This window comes from Talpa europaea (genome assembly GCF_964194135.1).
Source record: "Talpa europaea genome assembly, chromosome: 6".
NCBI classification, from domain to species: domain Eukaryota; kingdom Metazoa; phylum Chordata; class Mammalia; order Eulipotyphla; family Talpidae; genus Talpa; species Talpa europaea.
Genome location: NC_140072.1, coordinates 15,880,229 through 15,902,350, shown reverse-complemented (window position 1 = coordinate 15,902,350; position 22,122 = coordinate 15,880,229). Strand labels below are relative to the sequence as shown.

At 40.2% G+C, this 22,122-nt stretch overlaps 1 protein-coding gene across 2 annotated transcripts in view; it reads right to left on the bottom strand.

The window, feature by feature from the left end:
• CLIP4 (CAP-Gly domain containing linker protein family member 4) overlaps window positions 1-20,228 on the bottom strand; it is a gene marked incomplete at both ends in the record, with an annotated part of 43,381 nt that extends 23,153 nt beyond the window's left edge. For both annotated transcript variants that reach the window (XM_084234514.1, XM_084234515.1), the window contains 7 exons: window positions 1,933-2,068; window positions 3,508-3,744; window positions 6,770-6,888; window positions 8,860-9,030; window positions 10,094-10,187; window positions 11,222-11,361; window positions 20,096-20,228. In XM_084234514.1, the coding sequence (XP_084090640.1) occupies window positions 1,933-2,068; window positions 3,508-3,744; window positions 6,770-6,888; window positions 8,860-9,030; window positions 10,094-10,187; window positions 11,222-11,361; window positions 20,096-20,228 (1,030 nt within the window). The remainder of the gene's footprint in view (window positions 1-1,932; window positions 2,069-3,507; window positions 3,745-6,769; window positions 6,889-8,859; window positions 9,031-10,093; window positions 10,188-11,221; window positions 11,362-20,095) is intronic.
• Window positions 20,229-22,122: the final 1,894 nt, after the last annotated feature.

The window sequence follows — 22,122 nt, the reverse complement described above, 5'->3', positions numbered from 1 at the left end:
TTACAATATTAGTGAAGAATAAACTCTAAAGAAAAAAGAAAATGACAAAAAGGGCCTCCCCTGGTGGCGCAGCGGTTGAGCACTGGGTTGCGAAGCTGCCAGCAGCCTCTACAGCACGGTTTGATCCCCGGCCTCTGGGGAAGGGTCCCACGTGGCACGCAGACCTCTCCTGCCGCCCGCTGCTCCCCTCAGCAGTGTACTTCGGTCCTTCTGCCTGCTCTGCTCCCCACTCTGGCTCTGGTGAATTCTCTCACCCTCCCGTGCTTCTGACTGTACCCAGTGCTTGTATAAATAAATAAATAAATAAATCTTTAAAAAAAATGACAAAAAAAGAAAAAGTACTAACAGATTGCAAAGAGAAGGGGAAAGGACCAAGATTAGAAGAGAGAAAAACTGTGAAGCTTCTAAACAGCAATACTGGGTGTTCAAGATAATAGTTGCGAACCACAGCCTGAGTGCACAGCCTGCTCACTGCGTATTTTCCTAAAGTGTGTTCACACGCTGTCTGCGGCTGCTTGCACACCATCACAGCAGAGCCGAAGCGCTGCCCAGAGACGAGATGGCCCTTAAAGTCTACAATATTTATACTGTAGAAGAAATTTTTTTCTTCTTTACAGAAGATATTTGACAAACTGCATTAAACAACAGAATATCACCTTCAAAATACAGAGAGAATATGAACCCCAATCTCACATTCCTTACTCCACCAAATTATCCTATAAAGTGCAGAGGCAGAAACAAACATATTTTTAGAGTGGAAGACCTCAAAATTCACCTCGCGTGAAGCACATCTTTTATGTGCTTCATAAAAGATGTGCTTCACCAAAATAATTAAATAGACTCCTAATTCAATTAGTAAGAACATCAAATCTGTCTCTTCCTAGTATGAAGTCAACAGATGTCTCAAATTGGAAAAACCAAGAGCGGTTCTTATAACTGTGTTATTAGAAACATGAATATTAATATCAGAAGGTACAGGGGAAGGAGCTGAAAAAACTCCTGCCTCCAAAGAGCTAGACTCTGGTCAGGAAAGGGTGAGCATAGGAAGGGTTTTTGTTGCTGCTTTTAATAAACTTTACAATGTAATTTACCTTATTAAAATAGGTACATGTATTCACTTTGGTAATCATCAAAAGACATAGAAATAGTACCAATATTAAAGTTTAAGATGTCCTTCAATAAGTGAATGGAAAAATTAACTTAACTATGGCACATCCAGACTTCAGAATATTATTCTCTACTAAAAGTTATGATCTATCAAAGGATGAAAAGACATATAGGAAATTTAAATGCATATTATGAAGTGGAAAAAAGCCCAATCTTAGCTGGTTTCATAGACATCTATATGATACCAACAATATAACACTCTGGAAAAGGCAAAACTATGGAGACAGTAGCAAGATCAGTGGTTGCTGGGAGTTGAGGAGGGAGAGATGAACAGGGGGAACACAGTGGTTATTTAGGGCACTGTAAATACCCTGCATGGTATTATAATAAAGGGTACATGCCAATACACATTTGTCCAAACTCATCAAATATACAACACAAAGAAAAAATGCTACTGTAAACTATGAAAACATTGTATAAAAGAAAACCATTCTAGTTCAGGAGCACAGTAGTAAGTTAGCCTCATTTGCTTTTCCAGTTTTTCAACTTGTTTGACTCCAGAGCTCTGTATTTCCTTGAAAATAAGTCTCTCCTTCAGACATGTTCCCACCACGAGCAGGATTTTAAGGAAAGTCTACAGAGTTGGGTGTACTCCAGATAAGACAGTTTCTCCCCATCATTATACTGCTCACGGCAAGAATAGATGGCAGCTCCTTTATTTACTATAGTTAGAAACCAGGAGAAAATTTTTATTTAAAGACAATGAAAGAGTAACATATCATTATTTTAAATTAATTCTCATTAAGTTATTACTATGTACCTTACCATATTTGGGGGCACATTTAAAGTACTGGACTTTCCCAACACTTCCATTATTTTTTCCTTCTGGTTCATCCAACTCAATGCCAGCCCACTGCCCACTTGCGAATTCAGTTGTTCCACAAAACCTTAATGTTCCAACCTATGGAAAATAAAAATCAGAGTAAGTTTTGAGTGTCATTTGTAATTTTACATGTTCTACTCTTGCAACTTCACCATAGAAGTTTTTTAAAAACTTTTTCTCTCAACGTAGACTTCAGAACAAGGAATAGAGACATAAGTCAATTCACCAAGAAGACATAATAATCCCAAGTCTGTATGCACCTAACAACTGAGCTTCCAAACACACAAAGCCAAAACTGATAGAACTGGAAAGAGAAATAGACAAACCCACAACTGCACTTGGAGACTTCAACACCCCTCTCTGGAATCAATAGGCCAAGCAGACAGGAAATGAGTAAGGATACAGACTGAAACCCAACACCAGCCACCAACTTAACCAGACTGACATTTTAAAAACACTCCACCTAGCATACAACTGTAAAAGACTAGAAATCACACAAAATATGTTCTCAGATCATAAGGGAATTAAACCAGAAATCACTAATGGAAAGACCCAAGAAAAACTGCATTTGGAAATTAAACAATATATGTTTCTAAATAACCCCTGGCGAAAAAGAAAATCACAAGGGAAATCTGAATGGAATGAAAATGCTAACACAAAATGTCAAAATTTGTGGGATGTAGGAAAATTTAAAGCTTCTGCTCTTTAAAGACACTCCTAAGAGAATGAAGACTCTCAGAGGACCGCGCAGTAGATGGAGAGAAAACCGAAGTGGAACAAGAGCGGCTGGCTACCTAACGTGTTCATTGCACACGTCTACTGTTGTAGAGCTTTAAATTACCCAAAACTAAAAGTAAAATAAAACAGCAGAATAGCTCTTCTGAAAGTCCTTTCTCAGATATAGGAGCAAAACACTCAAGAAGTTACTACTATTCCTAAAAGTTTTTTTTTTAAATGCTACAAATCCATAATTCTCCATATTTTAGCGACACAAGAAGGACAATGAAAAACTAACAAATGTCCTAAATACATATTCTCTTTGAAGTTGGTAAATGTCATTTTCAACATAGTATTTTGTCTGTAGTTTACCTTCTTTTTTGGAGAGATTTCCTCCATAAAATCAGACTTCCCCATTTCAGCATTCTCTGAGAAAGGTTCATCACCTTCCCCCTCCCACCCCAAGCCTGCCCAAATGTTTAAACACAACTATGTTAGGAACGCAATACCCAAGCAGGAATTCCCTGTTCCAGTCTCCAAACCAAGCTCCATGTTAACCTCAGAGAGTTTTAAAACAAGAATAACCCCCCTGCATTCTAACAGCGATGTCTCCACTGTTAAGCTCAAATAACTCATATTCTTAAATCATCTTTATAGGAGATGCACATCAGCGCATCTCGGTTCCACAGAGCATCATTCAGCTTTTGCTAAACACTCAGACCTCGACCGCACGGTGTGCGTGCACCAGGCCACGGCCACGAGGACCCCGGGCAGCGCGGAGGCGGCTTCACTTGCTCTACCTTCTGTCCAGCGATAACCACACGGTCCCCCAGCTTCAGGCCAAGGGAGGTGAGCGTGGCCCTGCTGGTCACGCGCTCGTAGTTTGGCAGCACGGGCTTCAAGACCTCGCAGGACAGAGGCGCCGCGTCCAGCAGCATCTGCCTGATCTCTTTAGCGGTGGCTGCGGCGTCAGCCATTTCCAACGGCATCTCCACTGGGTCTGGAACCACATCCACAGGGATCTGTCCCTTGTCGTTCTACAAATACAGACAAATGTTCCCAATTCATATCCACTTAGAGCTGACACAGGCATATAGAGTGATTTGGGGGGAAAAGAAAGGTAAATTAAACTCATTCCTCATTTATTTATTCAAAAATGTTTACTCAACATCTACCAGACGCCACTCCAAGAGCTGAGATAACCATGGGGAAGGGAGCAGGGGCACCTGCTCACATTTTGCGGGGGAGACAGACCATGAATAACCAAACAAGGAAAATACATGGTATATTCATGATTAAAAATGACAAAGAGAAAAAAATAAACAAACAATGCAGAGAAGGGGAAGAGGACACAGGGACTGTGGTGGCTGGGGGTGCAGGGGGCCGTTCATGCAGGGAGGCCAGGGGAAGCCTTGCTGCCCGAGATGCCTTGCTACAGAGGCCCCAGACACGGGCTGGGCACAGGCTCGCTGGTGGGCAAAAGCTTTCCGGGCTCCGGGAAGAGCAGCGGTGAGGTGGTGAGTCGCAGCAGGCCTGGCCACAGAGGTCAAGGAAGGCAGGTTCAGAAAGGGAAGTCAGCACTGAGCGGCTTCCCAAGCCCAGAGCAGGCACCAGCCTCCACAGCTGCTCTGTGGCCTGGACCCCTCCCACCGCTCACGGGGTGACTCAGGTTTCAGGGACACAAACCACAGAGCCTTTGACACGTCCAAAAGTCTGGGCTATGGTCAAGAAAACAGCTCTGCTCTCACTACAGGGAGACACTGTGTCCTGACACTCCTGCCACAAGGTAACACGGCCAGCGCTCAAGCCCACTACCATTTGCAGGGTGTTTATGTCAGCACAGTCCCAACGTGGACGTGACCTCATTTGGTGCTCCTATGAAACCCAACTCTATGTGTGAATAAAACATAAAAATCCTTGCCTGTTAGGACTTCAGACCGCAGTGAAAGAGACAGCATGTGACCAGCTACACAAGTACCGTACTGCTAACATTTCCAGGCTGCTGGTTAGGAAGCCAGGCCCAGGGAGGTGAGCGGCCCAGTCGGATGTGAGCACGGCAGAGAGGACCCGACAGCCACGCCCAGGACCCACTAGACTCTCAGACTTTCCCCCACCACACACAAGGTAACTTTCTGCTAAGTTCCCCAGCCAAAAAGACTTTGTGAGAACAAAGTTCCTCAGACTTTGTGAGAACAAGTCCAGACTGTATTTTTTTTTTTAAATCTGGTAAGATTTTTTTCCCTAAGAAACTTGGTCCCTTTTCTTCTCCGCAACTAATCATCTTCAAATGATCCACGTGGATAAGAGAGAGAGGCTTTTAGAATCCACTTAGTTTACAAGTGCCTCCCAATTTTTGTTTCAAAATTCAAGTCAATATCCTAAGTTAAAATATAGTAGGATGACATGTTATCCAGTTTCTGAGAAGGTGGTAGGCTATTTTAACCCCAGATTTCAAAGAAAAAAAAAACAAAATATAATGAAGATATGAATAACACTATAATAGGTTCACTTGATGGAAAGAGACAGGAGGTGGCGGGGGGGGGTGGTTAAAATAAAAACCTATCCTGGTAAATTATAAGTTATATAATGATTATTTTACTTCAATTTTTTAAGTTTTCCTTTTTCTAGATTGTCGCTAGTTCTATTAACTCCTATAAAATTTAGCAAGTAAAACTTCTGTTAAGAAAAATACCAAATAATAAAATAACAACAAGGATGATGTTATGCTAACACAAGAATGCTCATTCAGGGTTAATTCCAGAATTCCATTTTCTTAGAAAATGCTGGTGATTGGAATATGTTCCAAGGGCGACGGTTGGCCTACACACTGGCCACATTTGAAGTATTAGCCTTCAAAATGTGGTCCTCTATTCATTGTTTCTGACCTGAATTAGCAATTCAGCTCAATGACATACCTCACTGCATCTTACTAAATTCAAAATATTCTCTCCTTCAATGGGATTTTGTAGCAAATGCCTTACGGCATTCTCATCACCTCCTAGACTTTGTGCCCACTACTTTCTCTGCCTGGAATGCTGTTCTCAGCTCTCCCCCGTACCTGGCTATTTCTTAACTATATTGAGGTACTTAATGTGACCCTCTCATGTGACCCCCACGGCAGTCTGTGCCACACCCCGCCTAGAACACACTGAACCCAGCGCTACAGCAAACTGTGCACTTGACCATCTTCCTCTCTGAACCACGTTCTCCTTGAGGACAGACCTTTACCTTCTTTACTGTCAAACTGTCCCTGCACGCAGGGTGGAGGCAGGGGTGCGAGGCCATAGGAGACAGCGGAGGGCCGAAGGGAAGGCAAATTAGTTGATGGAGAAAAACAGAAAGAGATGTGGCAAAGAAGGAGGAAGGAGAGAGGAAACAGGAAAGCTGGAAGAGGGAGGGAAAAAATCAGAGGGAAGAGGCTTTTTCACTGTTTCCCCACACGCTCCTTCAAGAGAAGGCGCAGGCCCAATAAAGATTCCCTGCCAGAGCAAGTGACTGTTATCAAAATAAGGGCAAAGAACACTGAGACCCACTTTTGTGAAGATAATATAATACCAAAGGACTTGAAGATTATGAAATTCAATCCTGTGTTAACTTTGCAAATTAGTAGCATGACCATGATCAAATTAAATTTTCCTTTAAAGGTTTAGACCATTCTTAAATGTGCAAATTTTAAACCACCTGCCATAAAATTTCTTTCCAAAAGAATTTAAGATATGATTTAATAAATATAACTTTAATATATGCATTTTGATTTTAACAGCTACCTCTTTATAAATATATCTAAAGCCTGAATAAAAGGTACTTAAACTCAAAGAGAAGTATTTTACTTTGCTGGATGAATATAAAGCTTTGTAGGGCTTATCAATATAAGGGGGTTGAAATTCACTGCTGTGCGTTAAACTTATCTGAGATAAAGTTTATCTGGAAAAAATATGAATTATTTTATATTTAAGAGTTCTATAGCAACATCCAGATTCAACTCTTTACTGGACGATCATATTGATAATATCAGACTTTTTAATTCTTTTAATATTTTTCACTTTCAATTTAACCTCTTACCCTAAATGCAGGGTTTGCTCCATGCTCCAATAAGCATTTCACAGTACCTGCACACAAGTTATAGGCAGCAATATGCAGAGCCGTTCCAAAATTAAAGTCACTGCAAGTGGCATCCACATCTGCAATTAAACATCACAAGCATATTAACTGAAATTTCAAATTTATTATAATGTAAAAGGAGACAGCTGGGGGTTTTCTTTGGGAGAGGGAGTGTCATTAGCCATTTGTAAGTCTTTGACCAACTCACTAGAACCACCATTTTCAATGGAACACAATCTCCATATTACAATCCGGTTAATCAATTATTTTCTTAGTACAATAAAATTTCATTGTAAAATGGACTGATATTGTCATGGGTTTTCCAACTACCACAAACTAAATTATATTTAAAAACAGTATTGACAGTTCATATTTGTAAAAGCAATTATCTTAACACAATCTCTGTTAACCCTCTTGCACATCTGCCATCATAACTACAATGAGACAGTAAGATGTAGGCCAGGCACCAGCTAAGTGTCGCCCAAAAAGCCAAATTCAATTCACCTCTGCTTTCATAAATAAAGTTCTATTGGAACACAGCCACTTGCAGTCATTTACATGTGCTCGCTGGCTACTTTCATACCACAACGGCATAACCAAGCCACTGTGACACAGACCATATGGGCCTCAAAGCCTAAAATATTTACTATCTGGCTCTCTACAGAAAAAGTGGCAGGAGAAACAATGCAGAATTTTCAAGTCAGGAATAAGTTAAGGCTGATTATACATAAAAATACTTACACAGCATGTTACTTTATAATACTTCATTCAAAAAACGAATAGGGGCTGCATAATAAGAAACAGAACCTTGCAATTCTAAAGAATTTGTTAAACTTTCAATAAATCATCACGTTGCTATACTTAGACATAGGAAATCCTCTGGACCAGGAGAACCCATTTGGAATATTTTCTATAACAAAGGTTTAGGGGCCTTCCCTGGTGGCGCAGTGGTTGAGCACTGGGCTGTGAAGTTGCCCGCAGCCTCTGCAGTGCCGGTTCGATCCCCGGCCACTGGCGAGGGTCCCACATGGCGCGCAGACCTCTCCTGCCACACCCACTGCTCCCCTCAGCAGTGTATTTCATCAGTCTACCTGTTCTGTTCCCCACTCTGGCTCTGGTGAATTCTCTCACCCTCCGGTGCTTCTGACTGTACCCAGTGCTTGTATGAATAAATATATCTTTAAAAAAAAAAAAAGTTTAATGTATACTTGGTTCTGCTAGTCCTGCCTTAATCTAACCACGCCAGCCCACATGCCCACCAGCAGTCGCAAACCACCCACTATGGTCAGGACAAACTCCCCTCAGTCAGTAAGAACACGGTGCTGTCAAGAAAGGATGTCCTCCTGTCATTGCTCAAAAAGTGGAGCAGTCAAAGTTAAAGAACAAACAGGCAATTATACAAAGCAGAGGTTAGGAACAGACATTCTAGGAAATTTATCAACGCATCTCTGAAACAAGCCTACAAATGGAGAAAACACCGTATGTCGCCTTTAACTTACACGCTGCTGCCCTCGCGTGTGTTTCCTTTTCTCAAAAGAAAACTGACCCACTGAGAGAACCAGAAATAAAGTCAAAATCCCAAGACAGTAATGTAGACATTCTGGTGTTCAGGAGATAGGATATCACTAAGACAAGGGAAGGGGACAAAATTTTGTCCTTTACTGGAACCACGAAATTTCCAAACTGAATGCCATCTAAAAAAAATTTTTTTATGATTTCAGTGATTAGTTCTGAAGGCTTTATTGTTCTATTTCTGGCTACTGGACTAAGACAAAATATATAGCACATAGACTCAATTACATTTTATAATATTGGGGAATTTGCAGAGGCATAAAAATCCAGAGAGCAGTTTTTATTTTGTATCTCCTTGACTAAGCCTTTTGTGAAATGATAGTAATTTATCTCCAACAAGAAATTTTGAGCTATTTCTTAAAAATATGGGCTAGGAGGCCATATGGAACAAGATGGGTAAGAAGTAAAATCCTCTTTGAGTTATAGCTTTTATAACACAAATAAAATGTTCAATTAATAACATCTAGCGGGGATCTTACAGTACTTGCCTTTTGGTTTAGATGTCTTCAAAACCACTCTGATAAGCTCGGGGACATCAAAATAAGCAGCATAGTGCAAAGCATTCATATTGGTCCAGCGACTCCGCAAACTAACATCTGCTCCCAGATCGATAAGTTGAGTTGCAAATTTTACAGCTGTATCAACATCACCTAAAGATGTTCAGTACAAATTGTAAGTTCCATTAGATGGCTATGTACTTATTTAAAAAACCAAAGCAAATAGCATACTGAATATACCCTTACACCTCAAAAGTTTCACTTGCAAGGCAGTTAAGAATATAATCATACTCATGCATATGGATAAACACTTAGCCATAGAGATATTCATCATTCTTTATTATGAATACAACTCTGTAACAACCTAAAAAGTTCAATAACAAGAAACTGGTTAAACAAATTATAAGATATCCATATAATGAAATACTGTAAGATCACTAAAAAGAACACAACTAGACCTAGGCTGCTCAGAGTGTGCTCAGAGGACCACTCACTGCCACTTTCAAACTGCGATTTATTAGAACATTTTGTAACTCTTTTTTTTTTTTTAACCATATGGAACTGTTTCTTCTGACTATATTAATTGAAATGTACTTTTAAGCCATTTAGAAAATAGGCTTGTATTTTATATTTTTATTTCATTTTTTATATAAATTCAATTTTATTTTATTTCACAAAAGTATCAGCTCCTGATAGAGTGCTAAATTAATCACTAGTCCTTCATCACCAATAATTTAAGAAGCACTAACTCTGACCATTAAAACAGGGAAGAGATAATAACAATAGTTAAGTGAAGGGTCAGGCTTACACAATGGTAAAGCTCAGGAGAATACTAACTTTGGGGTATTTGCACATTGGCTATGTGTGTAGGAATAGACCTTGGTAGGGGTTGGATGCCTGGAAAACTGACTTTGGGTTGTCAGATCTTGCTGTAAACTCTCAGGAAGGTTCCAAGGTGTTACCCGTTAACTCTCACTAGTGAGAACAGCAGAAGGAAGGCTGTTCCAGAGAAGTTGAAAGGTGCTTGAGGCTATAAAGACTCCCTGAACAAAAGGATCGAGGGAGAAAACGTTTTTGGAAGGATCTATCAATAACTGAATCCTTTCCTGCTTGATATCAGCATCAGCTCAGTGCCCTTCTGGGCTGACGAAATCAGAGATTACACAGGCACAAACCCAGGTGATCTGAGCCATGGACAGATTTTCCACATACTCACCAATACCATGAGCTCCGGATTTACAAGTATAATGTAAAAGGGTCATATCTGTCAGTCCATCTCTGTCATTCACATTGCAACCCCTCTTAAGAATCTGAAAAAAACCCAAACAAACAAACAAACAAGAAGTGCATGATTGCACCATGAAGCCAGCTGATTTTAAACCAATGCTGGGAAACCACATTAGTCTACCTTTTCTGAATTAATTCTCAACAAAATGTATAAATGGAATTGGTTCTTCTTAAGGATAGATCTTAAATCTGCCCCCAACACCAAAAAAACCCCACTGAATTTGTCACCAAGCTGAAGGGAATTCCAAGGCAGTATGGCACTAAAAAATGTTCCCTAACCTATCAAAGGAGAAGGTTAGCAAAGAAGTCTTCAATGGCATATGAAAAAAATAAAAGCTCTCTCTTCCCAAACCATGGCTGTTCAAGGAACTCTGTTATTCTTTTCTCTCTCCTTGAAAAAATCCAGTATTTTTTTCGGGCCTCCCCTGGTGGCGCAGGCGGTTGAGCACCACACTGTGAGGCTCTCCGCAGCCTCTGCAGCGCTGGTTCGATCCCGGCGGGACGGCAAGGGTCCCACATGGCGTGGCAGACCTCTCCTGTCTCGCCCGCTGCTCCCCTCAGCAGTGTATTTCGTCAGTCTGCCTGTTCTGTTCCCCGTTCTGTCTCTGGTGAATCCTCTCACCCTCCCGGGCATCTGGCCTGTACCCCGGTTCTTGTATAAATAAATAAATAAATCTTTTTTTAAACATCAAGTATTTTTTACAATTATACTTAAGCCTAGGTGTTTACCAAACTATCCAACAACATAGGAAGAACATGATGGTAATGTTATTTTTAAGTTTACAAAATTAATTTTTACAAAGAAAGGAAGTCTGTAAGATATCTGCGCCCACCCATGGTCTATGAGAACTCCAGGTGCAAGAAAGTGAGGAGCATGGAGGGAAGAGCAGAAGGAAAAGAACGCATAGTCACAGCCCCAGGGAAAGCGTGGGAATACAAAGAACAAACATGAAAATCTTTCAAAACTTTCTCCTTTATCACCATCTTCCCATTCAGATAGGGGGGAAATCCCTATCACTGACAACAGCGCAAAACCTAAAATGTGAGGACGCCCTACCTCATTTCCGATAATGTCGATGTTCTGCTGGACCTGAGGAACCCACTGTCTCAAAATGGCAAATAATTCCGATACAGAAGTTTTGGGATCGAAGAGAATTTCCTGACATGATGTATCATTTGGATCAAAGAAAGAGAACTCTGAAATAAGACAGGTAGAAATTAAATTTATTGAAAGTTCCAAATAAATATACTAAAAATAGTAAGAGGATAAGACCAGGGTTCGAATGACACAAATATTTTTAGACACTAAAAAAAAAAAATTAAGTAATTCTCAAATTCAAAGCCAGGATCACCAAAAAGTAAGAGACATTCCTGAGTTGTGAGAAAGGAGATTTCCACTTCTCACAGGACATTTTATTAAGGATGAAACAAATGGGCGAGTATACAAAGTCTGATCTCAAACCCTGAACTTTCAAAGAACTATTTCTAAAGCACAGAAAAACTGTCAAATTTCAATGATAGTCTCACTTCCCAAAATATAAAGTCATGAACATTAAGTTCACATCTAAGATTAAAGCATACATAAAATATTTCAAAATATCAAAAATGTATACTAGAACAATGTCTAATTTCAAATATTCTTCTCACTTCTCTGTTTTTTCCTAATCTATAATAAACAGACATTACTTTTATCCAGCCGGCAAGGAGGCAATCTGTGGCAATGCAGAAATGAAACTTTGGGACAAAGCAATTGGGTTACTTTGGACTATGTAACGGTAAAATGAAATACTGGACAAAATCAGATATGATCTAAATATCTCTTTAAACTTCCTTCCTAAAATTCAGAGGAAACTAAGATTGTCCACAGGTAGAGGATAAAAGAGAATGCAGGAAAATCAGGTTCCAGTATCCTGAACACTCCTTAAAAAGGTAAGGAACTTCCCTCAAAAAAAAAAAAAAAATTTGAAATATCTAAACAAGGGAGACATTCAAAAAACCAGTACTTGCTGACTGCTTACAATTTACCAAACTCCTGCAACCCTCACAAACACTTCACCTGGCAGGGACACTTACTCTCATTTCACAGACAAGGAAACCAAAGTTTGGACTAAACGGTACTTGCTCAAAGTCACACACAGGCAGTAAAAGTGGCACATCTGGGACAGAAAACTAGGTCTGTCTCCAGAGGCTAACTTCTTCCCTCTGTGATGCTGCCTCCCTAAGGGAACTCTCTGAGCTCAGGTTTTAACAGTACACATGAGCAGCCGGATTTACAACATGGGGAGCGGGGGGGGGGGGTGGTCTTTCCATTTTTATGTCTTTTCCAAAATTAAATCATGTACACATAATTGTCACTTTCAGAAGCAGGATAAGTAAAAGTTAAAAAGAGAGGTGCAGGGCCTCCCCTGTGGCGCAGCAGTTGAGCTCTGGGCTGAGAAGCTGCATGCAGCCTCTGCAGTGCCGGTTCGATGCCCTGCCACCGGCAAGGGTTCCACATGGCGTGACAGAACTCACCTGCTGCGCCCGCTGCTCCCCTCAGCAGTGTATTTCGTCAGTCTGCCTGTTCTGTTCCCTGCTCTGGCTCTGGTGAATTCTCTCACCCTCCTGCGCTTCTGACTGTACCCAGTTCTTGTATAAATAAATAAATAAATCTTTAAGGAAAAAAAATCTTATTAAAAAAAAAAGAGAGAGAGACACAAAACTAAGCACAGTTAAAAAGCAAGCAGCAGTTCATTAGATGAGAATGAGGAAGAATCAAACTAGAATGAGATACCGTCCAGAATCTTAGACGACAAAATGGCCCTCTGTATTCAGAAAAGAACTAGAAAAAAATTGGTATCCAACAGGGACAAGGGCCTTGCAAGTTTCTTGAACTTAGATTTGTTTGTGTTTGTTACAAATTTCAGTTGAATGGGATTTTTTTTTTTTGGTCTGATTTATCCATTCAATAAATATTTATAGAGCAATCGTTTTCTCTAGGCACTAGGTATTTCAAACAGAGAGGTTTCTAAATATACACCTAAACAGACTCTTCTCCATGTGTCCACAGGAAATGCTTATTCTACCATAGATTGAGAATGCTTATTCTACCATACCAAGAATGCTTATTCTACCATAGATTGTAATACCAAAAAAACAAAAAGAACAAAATGTGGTAGACTCATAGGGTGGAATCTTTTTTTTATAATTAAATAAATGATTTTGATATCTAAGTCATGAACTGCTAAGGATAAGATTCAAAAGACACATTGATCAATAAGTTGCAGAATGACACACAGTAACTTTCATTTATATGGAATTATAAACACAAAAAGATAATATATATTATTTCCAGGCACTCATATGTAATATAGTAATGACATGGCCTGAAATAGTCACACTAAATATAAGGTAGTGGTTGCCTCTGGGGAGCAATGGGAATGGGACAAGAAAGAAAAATGGAAGGATTTCGATTTTATGTTTAAGGTTTTATTTCCTTCAATTAAAAAACAAGTGGTAAAGGAAATATGACAAAATATTAGTGTTTGTTCCTTCTGATGTAGATATGTACAGTATATGTGCTCACTGTCACTGCACTTTCTGCATTTTTAAGTAATTTTCTATTTTAAAAGTGAAATGTAATGGAGAAAAACATGCACAATAACAATACTGGTAACAAACATGCCAATGAATGGATGACGCTTATTTACGTCAGAAATAATAAACAGAAAACTAAGGGCAAGGGGATTTAAATGGTGAGAGACACATCATGTTCCTGGACTTGAAGATAAAATATTTAAAGCTTTAAATCTCAATTTTCCCAAGAACAATTACTTAAAATAATTTCAATGCTAACCAAAATCTCACCAGGATTTATTTGTTGGAGAATACAGACAAAATTATGCTACCACTCATCTATGCCAGAGTTTCTCAAACATTAAAGCAGGAAGCAATCGCCTGGGGATCTTGTTACAATGCAAATTCTGATTCAGTCTCAGGTGGCACCAGGGACTGCATTTCTAACAAGCTCCCAGTGACGCCAAAGCGATTAGACAGAGCCACACTTTGCGTAGCAAAGATCTGGAAAGTAAATGTAAGAGAAATAAGCCAGAACAGTTGAACCAAGAGGGGAGTGTGCATAGTTCAATAAACACTAGCGTGTGCAGCTGTGTGTCAACAACTACACAGGCAGGTGATGACAAACAGCCACCAGTTCATTCAAATAATAATGATAATGTTACACTCATTCAGTGCTTACTAAGTGCCAAGGACTATTCTATGCACTTTACATATATTACCTCATGGAATCCCCATACCATATGTGGTAGGTACTACTATTATTCTCATTTTATCAAAGAAAAAACAAAAGTGAAATGCCCAAGATTACACAACTGGTAAGTGGTTGAATCGGGATTAAACCACACTGATCTTAATGTCTACACTATGCTGCACATTTACCAATCTAACTACAACCAAACTTTAAGCTTCTCACAGCAAAGAGAAAAATTAATCAAAGGAAAGTGGGGTCAGGGATACAGGCAGTATGTGCCCCTGCAAGTCAAGATGGAATAAAGAGGACCATGCTTTGTTCTTCCATCTGAAACCATCAACTAAACCAAAGAAAATAGGGCCTCGCTGGTGGCACAAGGGGCTAAGTCTCACCACCATCATGCTATCGCCTTCCCTGCAGCACGAGTTCGATCCCTAGCCAAGGAGCTACCCACATGGTGCAGCAGACCTCTCCTGTCTTGCCCGCTGCTCCCCTCAGCAGTGTATTTCAATAGATCTGCCTGTTCTTCTCCCCCACTCTGTCTCTGGTGAATCCTCTCACCCCCTGCACCTCTGGCCTACACCTTAGTTCTTGTATGCATAAATAAATAAATCTTTAAAAAAAAAAAAAGGAAATAAATAAAGCATAGTTTTCAAGACAATGGACGTCAGTCAGTGAAAGACACAGGTCCTAGCAGACAGGACAACAAAGCAAGTATTACCACTGCCCTGAGAGCTTCAGGCTGTGGCACAGAGGGGGAAACCAAGAAAAAGCCCGGAAGACTCCTTGAGTTAAGGAGCAAAGCTGAGAGCCTAAGGAAACCAAGGCAGCTCAAGGCCACAGGCAGAGCACCAGAGAGGACACAGCTGCACACAGAACCGCGAGTGCCGCAGGAGGACTCAGCACATGCTCGGAAGGGAAAGAGCCACGGGAAAGGACTGGAGGGCCAGGCCCAGTGCTCACAATGGAATGGACAGTGTCTGTTCCCACCAAAAAAACTGGAAACAAATTCACGGAGCGTTGGGTAGAACACTCAGTGGTGAGGAATAATTAGCCCCAGAGGAGGCTGCTCTAGAACCACCTAACAAGACATAAAAACAAGACCGGAAAGGGTCAAACTTTTCCAAGTAACTTCCCTGCCTCCAAGAACAAAGCGCAAGAGTGTTTATAGGAACTCAAAAATATCTGGGACCCACCAAGGTAAAATCCACAATGTCTGACATCAATCAAAGGGTGACTGCCAGGCATGGAACTAACAGAGTACATACAGATGTGGAAATATAATGCTATACACCTGTACAGATCACAAACGAATGTTTCTTCATTAACTTTCTTTAAAAGATTTCCAGATTACCAGACATGTAAAGGAAGGGGAAGATAAGACCCATAATCAGGGCAGTAATCAACTGAAGCAGACCTAGAATAGATAAACTATTATAATGAACAAATGATTTTTTAAAGATTTATTTATTTATGCATACAAGAGCTGGGGCACAGGCCAGAGATGCAGGGGGTGAGAGGATTCACCAGAGACAGAGCAGGGAACAGAACAGGCAGACTGACTGAAATACACTGCTGAGGGGAGCAGCAGGCGAGTCAGGAGAGGTCTGCTGCGCCATGTGGGTTGCTCCCTGGCCGGGGATCAAACTCATGCTGCAGAGGCTGCGGATTGCTTCATAGTGCAGTGCTTAATACTTTGCGCCACCAGGGAGGCCCAACAAATGATTTTATTTAATAATTACACAAACTTCATGAAAACTAAGACTCACAGATCTAAGAAGCCTTACAGAACCCAAGCATAAGAGCACAAATGGAATTACATTACAACACAGTGTAGCAAAATTGGTCAAAACCGATGATAAAGAGAAAATCTTAAAAGCATCCAGAATTAAAAAGAAGGCATTTTTCATAGAGCAAAACAAAAGAGAGCAGGTTTTCCATCAGCAACAAAGCAGTGGAAAGACAGTGGAGGAACACCTTTAATTACTGAAAGAGGAAAACCTTTTTCTATACCTAGCAAATCTATTTTTCAAAAAAAGAAGGTAACATAAAGATGTTCTCAGCTACAGCAAAGCTGAAAGGATACAGAAATGCTCAAGGAAGCCCTTCATAAGAAGGAGAAACCTGGATCTACACAGAGGAATAAAGAGGACTAGAAATGGTAACTGTGTGGGTGAAATAAGATTTATTATTATTATTTAAATCTCTTTAAGAGATAATTCACTGTTTATGGGCTTTTTAACATACATATTATGTATGTTATTATTCTGTGCAAACTGACCCTGAAGACATTCAAAGCCAAAGACTCTAAAATCTTTAGGACAAAACATTGTCTTGCAGGCAACACCGAGTTGCATGTCTGAGCTCTGGTTTTAATCTCAATCTCAATCTCAATTTTGTTTTGTTTTGTGATTATGGCATTACAGGGGATCAGGCAGGGCTGGGCAGGCGCCACGTTAGGGAAGTGCCAGGAGATAGGGACCAGCAGGGGGCAGTGTTAGACACCTCAGAGCAGAAGCAACCACTGATGTGAGGATGGTTGTCTTGATTTAGTGGGAAGGATACAATTCAGAGACATCACTTAGCAAAGAGAGGTGAAAAACTGGGGATGCAGGAGGCTCCAGCTGTTTGGAGGCCCCAGTGCAATACAACAGACTCGCCCCCTAGCTTCCATCTCCTGGCTCATAGGGCCTATCGGTCACCCCAAATGGCCATCTTTAGAAACAGAGCAGTGGGCATTGGGGGTAGCAGCTGGACTTCATGAGGCAGAGATCTTCTGAAGGTCCTCTAAGCAGGTAATGAACCCTCTTCATGTTGGGGAAGGCATCCAGACACTTGGGCTCAAAAATAAGAAGTTTGTCAAGAAAGAAGGTTGTCATAAGCCAGGAAATCCACATAGCTGTCTTTGTCTCCTGCAAACCAAGGCTTCTTCCCCAGAAACTGGGAGTAGTGCTTCACCATTTCAGGGAGTCCTTCAAGTTACTCCAGTTTCAGCTTCTCAAAGCCAGAGTTGTAGCAGACCCTGGCCAGTGGTCCTAGGCTGTCAAAAGCTTCTCCAAATATCCATGCCAATCTTCTCTGTCTCCCCACAGGCTGTGCACACGAGTGATGCAGCAGGTTGCTCTGGGTGAGCTTGTGAGCCCCATCAACTAAGTGGGGCAGACTGGGGACATCCAGACCCAGCCTGAAGTTTTCATTCAGCCACTGGCTTGTCATTGCCCGTCAAGCACTTCTTATCCCCACAGTGAGAGTCAGTGCTTCGGAAGCGGGCAGGTGACCTGAGCCATCCTCAGGTGCCCTGGTAACCGGAAGTCACAGCCATGGTGCTATTTTTTTGGACTTGAAATTTATCCTTGACCAGGGGCAGAGTGAAAGTCAATCTTCATTTTAATAGCTCCCATCTCATTTGAAATAAAATACAAATTCCTTAGGAAGGTGTAGTGATCCTGCATGATCCAGCCCTTCCCTTCTCCAATTTCACCTCCTACCATTCTGCCCTCATTATTCCACTAATTCTTAGGCTGCAGCAGGCTTTGTGTGCCTTTAGTTTCCCCATCTTGCCCGGAACACTTCTCTCCAGGCTCTTCTCATGCCAGCTCCTTCTGCTTCTTTAGATGACCACCCTCTAAAGTACCCTCTCTGCCCCATGATCTGCTGCCACAGCACCCTCTTTGTGGAGTTTCTCTTCTCCACAGAATTCTTCATAACTTATAACATTGGTTTATTCACTTGTTTGTCTGTTTTCCCTACTAAGACATCTGTCTTGGTCACCGGGCTATTTCTAGCATCTAGGACAGTACTGAAGACATTATAAGCCCTCAATAAAAACTCATTAAGTACAATTCTTATTTTCAGCGGACACTGCCTATAGCATACTAAAAAGAAAAGTGAAAGGGGTAAAGAAATCATGACACTGAGGGATTAGTGAAGGAATCAGAAATACGGAGCCTAAGAAAACACAGACTAAGTAAAAATATTTAAATTGTCTTTGAATATTTGAGGGCTGTCAGATAAAGAAGTGTTTGATCCATGTATCAAACTAGCACGAGGCATCCAAAGTTTCAAGGACACATATTCTGGGTTCCAAATACTTTATATACTTACATGTTACATGTATATTTGCACATTTTATATATTTAAATATTACAACAAAAATATTTTATCACAACTGAAACATTTTAGCAATGAATAGACTATTTCATTAGTTTCCCACTACTAAAGATATCCAAATGGCTCAGTTAGGTTATCTATGAGAGAGCCTGAAAAGAGAATGTCTGCAGTGGGAGGGACAAGGGAAAATTAGACTACAGGTCCATTCAGATACTAAGAATCTACAATTCTAAGAATATAGGCAATGTTTAATTTCACTTACACAAGGGGCTCAATATCATCTATCACCTTGTACCCAATGATTTATTCAACAAACACTGAGCAATATCAACAAATGGCTCTATTAGCCCTAATGAGCTAAACAAGACAAGACTGCCGCTCCATCCCAAAGAGTTTCTAGTCTAAGGAAATAAGACAACTATGACTCAGATTGAATGAGGGTTCAGAAGCAAGGTACAAAATACTTTCATTTAAGGTTTTTTTCTGCATAACTGATTTTGTTCTATCTGAAAATAAATGCAGTCAATTTTGATAAAAGCTGCAAATAACTCCTGGGATCTAGACACAGGTTTTATGTAATACTTTTGATGACTGCGCGGTAAACTGCTATAGAATCTGAGCACATAGAAACAGCATACTTGGAGATAAGTAGTTATTAGGATGGATCTGAATAAAAGAAAAATTCCCAATCCAACAGTTTTATATCTGCTAATATTTTAAAACTGCATTATCTCTACTTCCAAACACAATTTGAAGTGATGACCCAATATTTTGCCTGTAAAACTCTAACTTAATTAGAAATGTAACAAACCTATCAATTTATCTCCTTGTTTTCTTTTATTCCTTCACCGACAATGACCCTGGAGAAATAAACCCAAATAGATAAACCCAGAATACTTCTAGATTTACATTTTACAGAGGAGATTTTAATGAACCAATTTAAATATGAACCAATCTCACCCCACAATCTAGGAAAAGCTCTCTCACCCTCTATGCCTAAGCACATGAGCTCTTTTCAAGTTTTACTATATTTTATTTGTGTGTAAGCTGCTAATTACAATGGGAAAGAATTCAGATAGGATCCAAATTAGGTTCCCTAGTGTACTGAAACACAACTTGTTATGTTGTCACCTAAGTTTGCATCATTTCAGCAGTGAGTGTTTGGTTTAACTAGAATCCTGTCATCTCAGAGACAGCAGACCTCTTAGAGACAGAATTTTTAAATCATTTTTTTAGCACATGGCTTTTTAGCAAGTCAGTATATTTACCAAAAAAAAAATACATCAATAGCAGAATAATGCTAGATGTCTTAAGCACCACTGCATTCTAAAAATAATTATCTTTTGAATCCCTCATGATGCTTAAAATGAACATTTTTACATAATAAAAATGCTGATAGCAGAAATAAAATGTTTAGCTTAAGCAGAAAAAGCAATAATTTTTGAAAAAGAAAAAGGTTAGCAATTTTATAAAAACCATAGCAATGGCTTTAGGTAACACTATGCATGCAAAAAGCGCTTAGACAGAAGTCAAGTTACCAGGTCACAGAAAAGAAACAGTAACTTAACATACCACAGTCTGAAGGCATTGGTGCTGCAGAGATGGAAAATATAACTGGTGTATCAGAACCTGGAAATAAAAATGGGTATTTTCCAATCAAAGGATATCCTTCTAATGGAATATCTGGAAGGTCCTCTATGGTCATCTTCTAGGAAGCCACCTTTAATGAGAGGGAAGGAAATATCTATTATGTTTACATGCAACTTAGAATGATGTCCTTCAATCACAAAAAGTCTATATTCTTTTTAATATCTAACCTGCTGCCATTTTTGCTCCTACTGACATTTTTTAACTCTAAGCTCCAAGGATCACTTTTAGAGAGAAAGAGGGAGAGGGGAACTGTCCTTTTAGCAAACTGTTCTTAAACAATATATATTCCTTCACACTGCCTCTTACTAGTCATAGGTACATGCAATCTTTTTACTTTTCATTGGCTTCCAGCACTGTATATGTTTTAGGAGTACAGATTCATACTTCTTCAAATGTGTGCTTCTACACTGCATGTAATCTTTTCAGACAAAGCTCCAGATAATTTTTAAAACTATGTTTTCCCAATAATAGGTGAAAACATTTTAAAATGCTGAGCTCATCTAATTAGGTGATGCTCTCTTTACTTCAGTAACAAGCATGGATATATCATGCCATGTACCTACTGCATAAAAATAATCTAGTTCAGAAAGTTCTCGTCACTTTCTAACATCAATGAAAAGTAATCGCATCACCCACATAAATCAAAGACCTTCTGGACTTTGTTTCCCTTCTTCACAGGATCTAAAACAGGATCTTTTCCTCATAACCCAGTAGGATATTAACAACCATGCCTTTAAAGCCACATCACTTTTCCTAGAAAATATGAGCCCTTTAAACAAATTTGTTCTAAGTGAGACTGGTGCTGCACCCCAGCCCGAACATCAAGAACAATGGAGAAAACAATGTACACCTTAATAAAGCTGACCCGTGACATTAAAAACGTTCCAGTCTCCTTTGCGTCAGATCTTTATAGCCTGGAATATTATGACATGCTATAGCTGTATAAACAGGAATTCATGTTTTAAAAAATCAAATAAAAATTAGTTTAGATTATTACTGTGCAAAGAATAGAATTTCGCCGACAACTTACTCTAGCAGGTAACACCATGCTGGAGGTCACGCGATGGGGCTCTACTGTACATGGCTAGTCAACGCCATGTCTAACCAAATAGGCTTCCCTCGACCACCAACCAGGCCACCTCTCTGAGCTAACTGGTTCTTTTCAACTTGGTTCATGTTTTCTGAATACTAGCAGGAACTGGTAAAGAGTAAGGTGTTTTCTTTTTGTCTCATAGGATGCATGTTAATATGGACATGGACACTGTATATTAAATAGCCAAATCCAGTTTCACATTAAAGGTATTCAGGTTTTCTTGAATACTAAAATTACTTGCCACCAAATACACCCTAAGTAACTGTATACATACATGATATAGTAAGTACAACTGAATTCCTCAAACTTTGATTTATGCAGGTATCCCATCCTACCCACCCCATCGCCCTAGTCAACTCTGAACAAAGCAATCTCACCTGGTTCGAATGTCTCTTGATTTTCTAGCCTCCCTCTTCCACGCAAAATAACGGTGAGCAGAGATGCCCACTAACTTCCTCAGAATGGCTCGGGGCCTCACTAACAAGCTTCACTAGGGCCAAGAGATTTCTCAGATTGATTAGGGGTATGGATTCTAGGGCAACATCCTTGAGCTCTCAATGGGAGACCTACGCCCATCCACATGAGCTGGAATCATGAGACCCTTTCATTCAACTTCAATAGTATTTTATCATGAGTCTTTATTTGCATGAGGCTCTGTAGAGTGAGGTAAAAAGTATCAGGCTTTTCTCCCCTCCTGCCATTAGGATAGATGACAGAACCCTGTGGTCCCGAATGCATGCCTGATGGCGGGCACCTGGAATAGGGTGTGGACATATGTAGATGGGATTCACTTGGGCTGAGACTGGGCTTTTAGGGGCGGCGGCGTGGAGACGTCAGCAGAAACCGAGAGAAGAGA